The sequence below is a fragment of the Tasmannia lanceolata genome, unplaced genomic scaffold, assembly GCF_043159265.1.
Source record: "Tasmannia lanceolata isolate RefF3 unplaced genomic scaffold, GAP_Taslan_0.1 ptg000007l, whole genome shotgun sequence".
Lineage (NCBI taxonomy): Eukaryota > Viridiplantae > Streptophyta > Magnoliopsida > Canellales > Winteraceae > Tasmannia > Tasmannia lanceolata.
In genome coordinates this window covers 13,561,319-13,574,145 of record NW_027518684.1, presented here as the reverse complement: position 1 = coordinate 13,574,145, position 12,827 = coordinate 13,561,319, and the positions used below count along the sequence as shown (strand labels likewise).

The 12,827-nt window shown below is 39.9% G+C and overlaps 1 protein-coding gene and 1 non-coding gene across 2 annotated transcripts; both read right to left on the bottom strand.

The window, feature by feature from the left end:
• Positions 1-3,173: 3,173 nt before the first annotated feature.
• Positions 3,174-3,246, bottom strand: TRNAA-UGC (transfer RNA alanine (anticodon UGC)). The gene has a single exon. It is a non-coding gene; the product is annotated as a tRNA-Ala (tRNA).
• Positions 3,247-8,094: 4,848 nt separating this feature from the next.
• On the bottom strand, positions 8,095-9,220 carry LOC143881010 (uncharacterized). Its single transcript, XM_077383991.1, has 2 exons — positions 8,986-9,220; positions 8,095-8,902 (listed from the first exon to the last, which is right to left on the bottom strand). Exons 1-2 carry the CDS (start codon positions 9,088-9,090, stop codon positions 8,297-8,299), a joined length of 711 nt encoding a protein of 236 aa, XP_077240106.1. The 5' UTR covers positions 9,091-9,220; the 3' UTR covers positions 8,095-8,296.
• Between the last annotated feature and the right edge of the window lie 3,607 nt (positions 9,221-12,827).

The following is a 12,827-nucleotide window of genomic DNA, read 5'->3' as shown; positions in this document are numbered from 1 at the left end:
CTAAGTTCAAGCCAAGTGATATGATATGCAAAATTGGAGAAATCCTCATTCGGATTCCAATTGATCATTCTTCCGAACCTAGTTTCCTTAATAGAGTAGACTCTCCACCAATTGCTATATTCAGATAAAATAATTTTATTTTGCATTCCCATCATCGGAAGGGTTGTCAAAACAGAAGTGCGATAACTTAAGAAACAATGTTCGGTCTTCCAAACTGTGGATTTTTTCCCAGTCCATCTTACAATGATTGAAGGAGAAAATCTGAATTGCACTTCGTAAAACATTAATAGATACACACAAGAGCTTTTCGCCGGACTCTACCAAGTAATTCTTAGAAGTGAAGTCTTTCCAAGGGATTTGTGCAATATTTTTCTCCGAAGTGATCATCCTAAGAACAGACCAAGTAGGCTTCATGGGATAAAAAACACCCAAACTTCCATCCTTTCCTAGTACATAGAAAACCCCGTTATAGAAAACCGGGTTACATTGAGACATAAAAAACCATTGATGATTCTTAAGGACAATATTAGTCCAAGTGTTAGCCCTAGGAGAACACGTGAAGATAATAACATTGTGAAAATTCAGTTCCTCAATGGTGAAAACTTTGCAGTCAGAAGAAGTGGGAGAAGATGAAAAGGCCACGCGGTCAAAGGGGTAATTATCATAATTAAACCCAATAGTTGCTTTAAGCAAGAGCCCTAAGAGACATACAAAACCCAATAGTTGCTTCAAGCAAGAGCCCCAGTAGACAAAATTTTGGCAGTTTTACTGTAAGCCTCATTAATATAGATAATTTAGAAATCCCTAAAATCTCTCACTTCACCAATAAAGGCAACATCTCTCTTATGAGATTTATATAGTGTATGTCGCTGTGGTATATTAATTTTCAGAAAGTACTATACTTGCCACACCGTAGAATGATTTAAACCATTGATGGGCACACCGTGGTATGATCAAACCGTCCATTTGATGGGCACACCTTAGGATGATCCAAATTGTCCATTTGATCCGGCACATCATAAATATGTTGTGGCCCAAAACTCATTTCCATAGGTTAATCCCAACCCTGTGATCTATAGAGGAATTGCATATTATGGAAATCTCTATAGATCTGAGGGTCGGAATCATCCTATGGAATTGATTTTCGGGCTCCAATCTATTTACGTTGTGGCCCATCAATTGGATGTTTTGGTTCATCTTACGGTGTGCCCCACCTAATGGACGATTGGATCAAACTATCGTGTGCCCGTCAAACGGATGGTTTGGATCAAATTAAAGTTCTATGTGATATAAAACAATAAAGTTGTATTGAATTCATCTTTTTAGGCCCAATATTTTGAATTGATACGTTAGATACAGATGGATCATCTCTCGTAAATGATCTCCCTTTTGCGAGTACACTACTTTTTCGGGTGAAGCACTTTCAAGCCGGAGTTCCCTGCCGAGAACTAGAACACAACGGTCATGTCACTCCCGTCTTTATATTCCACACTCCCGTTTTTATTTTCCACACGGAATCCGTTTTCAAAGTGTTTTCCTTTTCGTTTTTCTTATGTGTTGAGTTAATATTTCCACCCTTTCTTATGATATATTTCTACTCTTTCCCTTTCTAGACCCAGATAGGAATTGAAAGAGGCATTAAGGCTGCATCCAATAAACCAATTATAATTCCATTATTTATGAAGCAAGAGGTGGTGGAAGGAGATCAAATCTTCATTGTGCAATCGTAAAAAAAGGACTTAAACTGGAAAAAAAAGGTTCCATTTTTTCCCTTATAATGCAGTAATGTAACCTATGTCCCCACTCGCTCATTTGTATGTACATTCAGTAGAAACCAAAGGGAACATGCGTAGAAAAATCAGACTTGTGGCATGGATAGTCTTAGAGAGGATTTCAGTATCCCAATTGAACACTTTATTTCCAACTAACAGAAAATGGAGGGTAACCATAAACCCTCAAGAAGAAAAACAGTCCAACCCAATAGTAAAATGTAAGAAGGAATTTGCAAACCATACAATTGTTGCTAGCTAACAAAATATACGCAAACAAAATGCCCAATTGCTAATGTAGAAACCTCAAAGCTTGATGATTAAACAGATCCTAGTCAGAGGAAAGTTAAATGATTTGCAAAAATTTCTTGTCAAGCAAAAAAAAATTCCACACTTAGCAAGGTTCCACAGAGAAGCAGAAAAGCCATACTTAGCAAGGTTTTCGGTTTTTTTTTTTTTAATAACAAATGGGATTCCATAGAGCAACAAAAAATTCCACAAGCTTTTAAAAGCTTACACTCGATTCATGCTCTAACATAACTCTGTTATGACGCTAAGAAAAATCATAGTACAGTACATATGCTACTGAAAAAATTTGAAATCTTTGGTAATCAAATCTTCTATAAGATAACAAAAAATTTGGAAAACGTTGACACCATGGCATACATTTGTTTTCTCTGATAAAACCGTTGAGATTCAATGCTAATGAAAAATGAAGGAAAAAAAAAGAGAAATGTCCTAAACAAGGGGTTTTTTTGTTTTGTTTTGAAATGGCTATATATTAAATAAGGAACCGAGAAGGTCTCCAAAGAATACAAGAACAGGAAAAGATAAGAGAAACAAAAAAAAGGAAGAAAAAATACAATTAAGGAGGCATGTAATCAAACCATTCTAGAACAACTCTATCAATACTAGCCTTTGCCAAAACATCAGCTTCACAATTGGCTGACCTCCTAACATGCACGAAGGAGGCAGATGAATCCATCACCCAATCAGAAATTTCCTCAACCAAGGGGTTAATTACCCCTTAACCCCCTAATCCCAATGCTTGTTGTGGCCTGTTTAATCAACAATGGGCAAGTTTGTTCACCATCATACTCACAAAATAAAATAAATATATAGAAAATAAAACAGTATCATATAGTTCGATGTTCCAAACCATTCATAGAGATGATTTACATTTTGCCAGGTGAGACTAGGAATTATCCTGACCATTGGATTTCACAAAGGAGGAGTTATGATCCCCATAGATAGCCCGGATTCATAGATCAATAGCCCTTATCAGCATAGAGGCATGCCTTTTATTTATTTTTTAAATACTTCTTTTATCCATTGTTTTCTATGGATAAAAATTAAAAGAAAAAGTTCCATTAATAAACTCATGTTATGTAATGTAGGGAGGAGTGGAGATGCGGGGTATCGAACCCCGTACCTCTCGCATGCAAAGCGAGCGCTCTACCATGTGAGCTACATCCCCGTTTTGGTTAAAATGTTTAACAAATAAAATTTACGCTTAAAACAGAGGAAAGAGTAAAAACTCTCTCTATTTATGTACCTGCTCTAAGACCATCATTGTTTTTATTAGGTGTAAGAGCATGAACCAAAGCGTGCCCATTTGCTGCACACTGCAGATGCATGTGTTAGAGTCCCAACAAAGTATTAAAAACAAAAGCCTGCACTACAGATATTCCATAAGGATAGTCTTTGTTGGAGAATTCATAAATATGTAGTTAGGATTGAGATTGACCAACCTCACAGGACGCTCTCTCTCTCTCTCTCTCTCTCTCTCTCTCTCTCTCTCGGCCTTAAAGCTGCCCGTAATAAGCTACATTCTGAGCATAACTCATTTTGTTAGCCTTCTTGAAACAAGAGTTTCAAAGAAAGTTGGAGAAAAAGGATGATAATCCCCCTTCAACAGGCTGATGTGGCGGGTCCAACCAGCAAATGGCAGGGCCCACTTTTTTTTTTTTTTATACATCCACCCTCAATTGAAGATAAGTGGGTCCAACCAACAAATGGTACCGCCCTTTTATTATTTACATCCCCTTTTTTAGGGCTGATAAATTTGCCCTCTTTGAGTCCTTTATCACCCTTTTAACGTCATGTAACCGGGTACCTATTAGGAGTGGACATGGTTCGGTTCGGTTTGCTTTTGGGCTAAACTCAGAACCGAACCATATATAATCAGTTCCCTGAAATTGGAACCAAAACCGAACCATGTATGTGTGGAACCGAACCGGACCAGAACCATATATAATCGGTTCGGTTCTGGGTTTACCCAACCTTCACCAATGGCCCTGTTTATATATGAATTACAAGTACTAACAGTAATAGTAACATGCACAAATTTGGGAATGCAAAACTTATATGAAGTATGAAGAAGTACAAACAGATGGGATAATAATGCACAAATTTTGGCAATGCATGAAGCCATGAACTACAAATTTGGAAAATAATAAGGCCCTAATATCCAAAGCAAAGATTACATTAAACCAATTCGGTTCTCGGTTCCGGGATCCCAAACCCAGAACCGAACCGAATTTGCACCGGTTCCCGGATTTCTGAACCGGAACCGAACCATATAGAAATGGAACCGAACCGAACCGAACCAAATGTGCCGGTTCGGTTCGGTTCCTCGGTTTGAACCGGAACCATGTCCACCCCTAGTACCTATACGGCTATACCCACTCTCTCTCTCTCTCCAAACACTTCAAGACCCTTACTAACGGTCAGTTTTTTTTGTTTTTTTTGTTTTTGGGCATAAAATGGATTTTATGCTATTTTTTAGTGTAGAAATGGGCGTAAAGAAATGGAGCCCAAGCCAAAAAAAAAGGACTAAATAAAAAGAGACATTCCTAGGCCATTGATCCATTAAGCCTAGTTCCACAGCATATTTTTAAAAAAAATGACTAGATGATCCTACGCCGTTGATTCATCAAGCCTCCTTTAGAGTTTTACTATGAAAGGATAAACCTGTGATTTCTGTACTCTTTATTTTAGGCATGCCATGTACGTTCGGGACGGGAGCAAGATCATGTGGCTTGCCCCATTCCGTTCTACGGGATCAAAGGTCTTGACTTCCCATACATTCCTCTCTATGACGGCATGTAGGACCCAAATATTGTCCTTCATCATTGATCGTGAAAGTAACTTAATTTCTGTTAGCCGTTCTAATGTCTTTAACAAGTGGCACTGCTAGAGGGCCACATGCTCACATCATTGAGTGATCTAAGCCATTCATCTAAATCTTTGAAAGAGATAAAAATTTCAAGAAAGAAATGTCAGTCAAAATTGTTTTTCTTTCAATCCAAGCATAGCCATAAGGATGAGGGGCTCCTCCTGGTTCTCTTTTTCTTTTAAGTTGAAGTAGAGGGTGCCTCATTTCGTTGAAAAATAGAAAGTTTTAACTTCTTAGAATTTTGACAAAGAGACCCACCTGAGTAGACACCTAGGGCTCAAGACATGGTGACTCCACAAACCATGGCTTGCGATTTTAGATTGGATTCACCGTAGGTTACAAAACTGAAAGGTGTTGGGCACCGATTTCTTCCCATTTGAAATTTTATATTAAATACAGAATTATAAGTTAACAACTCAGATGTGGCATGTTAATAGCAAGTGAGATATGCATTGCGATGTGCAAATGAAGCACACGAGTACTGTTAACACTAATTTCCGTCTTGATGATCGTGTGGTTGGAGAGTTCTGCCAGTAATTTCCTGCACTCATAGAAGAAGGTGAAAGATCCCGGAGATCTAGCTCTGAAAGATCGCAACTATCCTCTAGATAGGAATCAATGTTCACAAAAGAAAGCTAAGACTGGAAAGATGACTAGAAGTAGAAATTAAGCGAGTAATGTAAACCTTTTACCGATCAGATATCACCTGGAGAAAAAGATGACGATGAAAAGACGCGAGCTTATGCCGGAGAAAGCTTTGGTTCCACCTTTAGAACCCTGGAGAATGTTTGCGCTGGAGAGTCCTCTTTTAAAGGGGATCATGCATATTAGTCTGGTATAGGGCCTACGTGTCTCTTCCTTATTGGTCCGGAAGTTAACAGAACTATATACGGTGTATACATTAGTTGAAGCCTAATGTCTTAATCACAAGATCGTGAGATCCGATCTCTAACAACTTTAGCTGATGTGGCGAATTGGAACGTGGAGTCCATTATAAAGGAAAAGTGAAAGGTATATTAAGGGCCGTTCGATGGTCCTATGATAAGTATCCAGATCTAAAAGGTGGATTCCGATTTTACCCCTAACATATTGCCCCTACTTCCTCAGCCCTTGCATGGGTTGGGGAAGTAGCTTACGGGAAGAAATTCAATACGCGGCATACTAAGGACTAGGGAAACCTTTCGCTTTACGAGATAGGTTAGGAACTGATTATTCTTTCTGCGCTTCTTCATTATTATTTCGGTGAAGAATCCGCATCTCTTTGTTCGAGGATCTAAAGCGTCATTAGAAGGAGCTCAAGGAGCTCAAAGGTTGTAAGTCAGTGAGTGAAATCATTAACAGTGTCATAGGAATTCGAAACGTCGGCTGTAGGTATTTGATGGCAGAGATGGGAAACATCATTGTCATAATAGATTTTAGTCCAATCACATTTCCTATGGTGCCACATGTCCAGATGGTTGTGGGTTTTTAAGAGACGGGATTCCCGCTTGTTACCAAATCTTCTATTTAAAGGACAAATTGGTCTTCTTTTTTATTCAACCTTTTGGCGTCTTTTCCTTTCCCCTTTTCTTCTTTTGTGTAAGCTTTTCTGTATTTTCTGAAAGTTTCCATGGAGTCTCATTCTTATGTTTGTGGCGAAGGTGCTATCGTATTTTGTTGAGGGTTATCGGCTCTACCTCAAGGAGGTATTTTCTCTTCTTTTTTATCACTTTCCTTCTACTCATTACTTTTTTCTCTCTTTCTCTCTCTTCTACCACTTATTTTGTTAATGACACCCCTCCATTCTCCCACATGCTTTGACATCTAACCAAAAACACTACCAAAATTTCCCAAAATTTCCTCTAATCTTCTCTAGACAAGTCTACACATATCCCAGCCTTGTCACCTCCATGTTGACTACTACTTCTACTAAAATCTCATCTAACTAAAAAGAGCTTAGGAACTGATTATTCTTTCCGCGCTTCTTCATTATTATATCGGTGAAGAATCCGCATCTCTTTGTTCGAGGATCTAAAGCGTCATTAGAAGGAGCTCAAAGGTTGTAAGTCAGCGAGTGAAATCATTAACACTGTCATAGGAATTCGAAACGTCGGCTGTAGGTATTTGATGCGGAGATGGGAAACGTCATTGTCATAATAGATTTTAGTCCAATCACATTTCCTATGGTGCCACACGTCCAGATGGTTGTGGGTTTTTAAGAGACGGGATTCCCGCTTGTTACCAAATCTTCTATTTAAAGGACAAATTGGTCTTTTTTTTATTCAACCTTTTAGGGTCCGTTCACTTGTTTTCTCGGGAAAGGAAAGGAAAGGAATCTGACGTGGCAGAAAGGAAAGGAAAGGAAAGGAAACTGTGCAGGAAAAGGAATCCTGTGCCTGTTCACTTGCGCAGGAAAATCTGAGAAATCCAGAGAAAAGGTTTCCTAAGCCTGTTCACTTGCCAAGTAAACTGTACTCGGAAAACTAAACAGAAAAGTCACATTAAGGGTGGGTCTAGAATCTAATATTGATCAAATTAAGTGATACAACTAATATTAATTTCAAGCAATCAATCACACATTACGTAAGTACTTAATAAGCTCCACCACCCAATTCCATTCAGTCATAGGGAATTAAAAGCAAAAGAAAAAAAAACGTTGAATACAATGGTAACTGCTAACCATATGAAAAAAATACACATTAGAATTAAAAGCAAAAGATAGTATTGAAACAAGTTTAAACATTAGAATATGGTAATGTCAATATTAAAACAAAGGGAGTGAGAATATCAATTTACTAAGACAATACTTCTAGACTAAATATAAGCCAGCTAACACGTCACAGAAGAGCTTGTTGAAGCTTGGGGCGTAGGAATGTTGGTCTCTTCTTTCCTATCTTTGTTGGGCCCACTAATGGCATGTAAAAACACAGTAAGTTCAGCTTCTGCCTCCTCCCTACTCCCATACGAACGGAAACACGCTCCACTAAACCCGTTAACTTGAAGATGACAGTATTGCCAACTGTCATATACGCCCACCTGCCTTCCCTTAAAAACTACATAAAACTTGTTTTTTGCCATTAACCTACAGAAATGCAAATAAAAAAGTAACAACATAAAGTATTAAAAAGTAACAACATATACAAGTCCAAGAAAATAATTCCAAGACCCAAGAACTATAAACCAAGAACAATAAGCGGTCCAACAAAGTAAACAACATTACAATAAAGCCGAAGAAAAAAACCACATCAAAACAAGTCCAACAATAACATAACAAGTCCAAAATAAAGATGCAGAAAACTAGCAGACTCATACTATGATCATATAATACGATCGTATGATTCCCAAAAAAAGGTCCCCAAACCATAGCAACCTACGCCAAACGCGCCACAATATCGCTCATCACAGCCACTCGCTCTTCCTTGGAAAGGGAAAGGAAGACTTCAGCATCCTTGTGATTTTTGTGCAGGTACGTATAGGCTCTAAGCAGCTCCAACATGGTGAAACCAGAGGTGCTCATCACAGCGGCTTTCAATTCAGCAAGGCTATGGACCTCACCAGTCGTAATGATGGCCTCAGCAACCATCCTAACACTATCTGACAAGTAAGTCATATCAGATGAAAGTTGTCCACCACTTGTTCGCCTCTTCCTCTTCCCCTTACCACCTGATGCTGGGGTTTTTAGTGGCGATGAGTCACTAAAGCCCATGCTGGTGTCTCTAACTGGGGGTGAATGACGTGATCTGGAAGCACGAGGAGCTGGTGGAGGAGTAAAAGCAGGGGTCGTACCGTCGAACATATCATCGAGCCCTATTGCCTGGCTCGATGAGAAAAGCCCCTCAACATCCTGTGTGTCCTGAGAAGGGGCATGTCTGTCCCTAGCGAACTCTCCAGTGGCATAATCTTCCCCGAACACTACTTTCATCTCCTCATATAGCTCCCAACGGTTATTAAAGAAGCGTAAATGCTCAGGATTCCTCTGAAAACAAAACGAGGCATTGTAAGGATTATGACGAAATTGTGTCTTCAAGTAATGAAGGAATTATGACGACTTATACTTACCGTCAAATAGTCATTCTTCACTTGCTCTTCAACGGATATTTTCTTCAGCTGTGGATCCCAACCAAATATACAACACCCATCCACCCACATATCACCAACACCCATCCACCCACAACCAAGTCATTATATCAGAACCCAACAACGAAGCCACCCATAGAAATGTACAACACCCATTCACCCACATATCACCAACACCCATCCACTCACAACCAAGCCATTATATCATAACCCAACAACCAAGCCACCCACAAAAATGTACAACACCTATCCAAGAACTAAAACCAAAATCAGAGAATTAACCCCAAAATCTGCAACCCCATTGCAAATACCCCAAAAAATCCGAACCCAAATGTAGAAAAAGACCAAAAAAAACTTCAAATCAGTTAAATAAGATCAACACCCACAAGTACCAATGAAACAAAACACCCACACCCACAACCACCTCAAAGAGGGTTTTTGCAAACAAGATCGAAGAGGGTTTTTGCAAAAAAAAAAATCCGAAGATGGAGACCCATTTCAACAGTAATGGAGGCCCAACCACATATCATCAACACCTCCAAAACACCTACATATCATAAACACCCACAACCACATAGAAAAGATGAAATAGAAACCCAAAAACACGAAAAAATGGAAAACCCACAGTCTCTTCAAATCCGACAAAATGAAAGGGAAAAACCCAAATCCGATTTCGAGATGAGATCTGAACCAAAAATGGTTCAAAACCAAACCCAAAACCCTACAGATCTGCTAATTTTGAGATAAAAACAGTAAAAAAAAAATACAACCCTAAAGAGAGAGAGAGACAGAGAGAGGGAGAAGGGAGAGAGGGTTACCTAGCCGGAAAATGACACCTTTCCGCTCATAGAGTTCGTCGGAGGCGAGACACAGATGGATCTAAAACCGAAAAAAAAGCTACGAGAGAGAGAGAGAGAGAGAGAGAGAGAGAGAGAGAGAGAGAGAGAGAGAGAGAGAGAGAGCGAGATTGGAGGGAGAGAGAGGTACCTTGCCGGACAGGAAGGAGGTTGCCGGAGTCTCTCTTCTCACCGGAGAAGATGAGAATGGCAGAGGGTTGGGTTTGGGTTTCTGCTTGTGAAGAAGTTGTGCCCGATGTATTTTCCTCCGCGGGAAAGGAAATGAAATCGCGCCTATTTGGGAGGAAACGAAGTCTCGTGTTAGCGAGAAAATAGAAATTCCACGTATTTCTTTTCACATTACCACCTAGATAAATATGTTTTCTTGAGAGAGCAAGTGAACATCCAATTGTAGGTTTCTCGGAAAAAAAAACGCTATATTCCTTTCTTTTCTCACCGCAGGAGCGCAAGTGAACAGGCCCTTAGGCGTCTTTTCCTTTCCCTTTACTTCTTTTGTGTAAGCTTTGCTGTATTTTCTGAAAGTTTCCATGGAGTCTCATTCTTATGTTTGTGGCAAAGGTGCTATCGAGCTAAGCTCGAGGGCAGGAAGCGAGGAGACGCGGCCGGTACCGGAACCGGAGCCGGTGGCAAGGAGAACCAGAATGAGAAGGGCGGGGAAGGAGGAAGCAGAAGCTTCCAGCTGGCCTCCTCCACTCCAAATGAAAGATTTGGAGAAGAGCCTTCTAGGGCATTTTGTTGAGGGTTATCGGCTCTACCTCCAGGAGGTTATTTTCTCTTCTTCTTTATCACTTTCCTTCTGCTCAGTTTCAACTTTAATACAAGGTTCTCAATATTTTCTTCCTTGTAGGGAGAGTTCCAACATAGAGAGGCGATTTCTCTCCTATTGGAGCTTGGAGACGAAGTCCATAGCCTTAAGGCTAGGATTACTGAGTTGGAGAGAGAGAGAGAGAGAGAGAGAGAGAGAGAGAGAGAGAGAGAGGGAGGGAGGCTGGACAACTGGAGGCCAAAGATGATTTGATCGAGGATCTTAGGCTTCGTCTGGAGTAGGACGGTGAAGGCACCGATGGAGAGGATCGGTCTGGGGGACAAGCCGATGATTGAGTCCTTTCTACCTCTTGTAGAGAAAGTCTCTGAATGTCGTCCGCTTATAGCTCCTTCTGGTGCTTGTAACGGAACGGGTGGCGGAAGGTGACTCAAGCGAGAAGTGCGTTTTTCTGGTTCTTTCAGTGAATGGCTCGTCTGATGTATATGTCTTTTGTTGGCTTAAAGAGCTTTTTCCTTTTCAGTTTGTTCATAGGTTTTTTGTTCGGAACAGTGGATATTATGTAATCGGCTCCGGTGGCTTTCTACCTGTACGGTATGGGCCACACCATAGGATGATCTAAACATCATTCGGGCACTTTCTCCGTCCAGAAAACTCTTAGTTAAATCCACTTACAGGAAGCAATCTGAACATAAAAATGACGATGAATCCCAGAACCCTGAAATCTGAAACTAGATCTGGAAGAGCCCGTGCCCTCCTAAAATGAGTCATTGCTTGGAAAACAGTACTTAATAGACTTTTAACCACAGATAGACTCACTAGTATAGGCATAAATAATTAGTCACTTGCCCTCTTTATGCTGCCTGCCAAGAAGATAATCCACACCTTGTTCATATCTTTCTCATTGTCTTGTCATATTTGAGACAAAATTCTAAGGGTTTCAATCAAGACTGGTCCATCATTAACTTTAATTATCCAAACTTTTTATCACATGTGGGCCAAGAAATCTTTTCAAAATTAGCATATCGAGTTTCTTTGTCAGTCCTCCATTTTAGTGACCTTACAGACCAAATGAATAACCAGGAGCTAAATAATATACTAGAATTTCAAACCCCATGTTCCCAGTGTCATCTTTGGTATCAAATCCCAAGTCTTTTTAGACTATGGCTCTGTTCACTTGTTTTCCCGGGAAAGGAAAAGAAAAGGCTTCTCGGGAATCTGACGTGGCGTTAGGAAAAGAAATCCAGGGAAACTGTGTAGTAAAAGGTTTTCTGTGCCTGTTCACTGGCGCAGGAACTGTGCAGGAAATGCTTGCCCACCTTTTTTCACTAGTTTTCCCGGGAAAGCAAATCCTACCAAAATAGTGGGATTTGGTTTCCCACACTTGTGAGAAAAGAGACATTTCCACATCATTTTTGGCAATTTCCATGTCATTATTTGACATTTTCCACCTAGGCTTGTTACTTTCTCAGGAAAGCAAGTGAACACCAGAATTCTGTCTTGCCAAGGTCTTGTCAAGGAAAAAAGAGGTTGTTTTCAGAGATTTGTTTTCCCGTGAACACAAGTGAACAGAGCCTATGTGAATTCGTTAGGTATGTCATCCCTCGTCACAAGTAGCTCAACTACTCTAGACTCTTACAAGGACAGCTCCCATTTGAGCTATTTTTCAAACGAGGAACCAAGCTGATCATTTCGTTCCATTTTTAGCTTTAATGCCAAATGTTAGGTATCTTATTAATACGCCAAAAGCTCGAAATCTGATGGAACACGTCAGGCTAGGCCCTTTAAACCTGTCTCATACTAGACTGGGTCCCATCTAGTCCCATACCTAGATAGGCTCCCACTTAGGACCGCAACACAAACTCTACTTTGATGTATATGGTCAAGGCAATTGAGGTGTGGCTTGTTCAATCGCATCCTTTGTGATCAGCATTGTAGTTTCTTACCAGCATGTAATTGTTTTCAACTGACGAGAACTAAAATTTATAAGGATTTTACTACAACACGTGAAGCAATTCATTTGGCTCTATATATATGCAGACAGAGAACATTACATTAGAAAGGGATTAGCTTCTTTCCATTTAATGTAGCAACTACAGTTGATTGTGAAGGAAAGGGAATTCTCTTCTTTCAATTTATTGGACTCAAAATTAGGTTTAATTTTGATTCCAATAATAAGTTTTGGACTGCCAAGGCCTTGCTCG

What these genes read in the sequence shown, in the direction of transcription:
- LOC143881010 (XM_077383991.1), bottom strand. Translation starts at nt 9,090, where the DNA reads ATGGGTGTTGGTGATATGTGGGTGGATGGGTGTTGTATATTTGGTTGG. An exon ending in TGAAGAATGACTATTTGACG is followed by an intron (nt 8,903 to 8,985) that starts GTAAGTATAAGT and finishes TTTTGTTTTCAG; the next exon opens with AGGAATCCTGAGCATTTACG.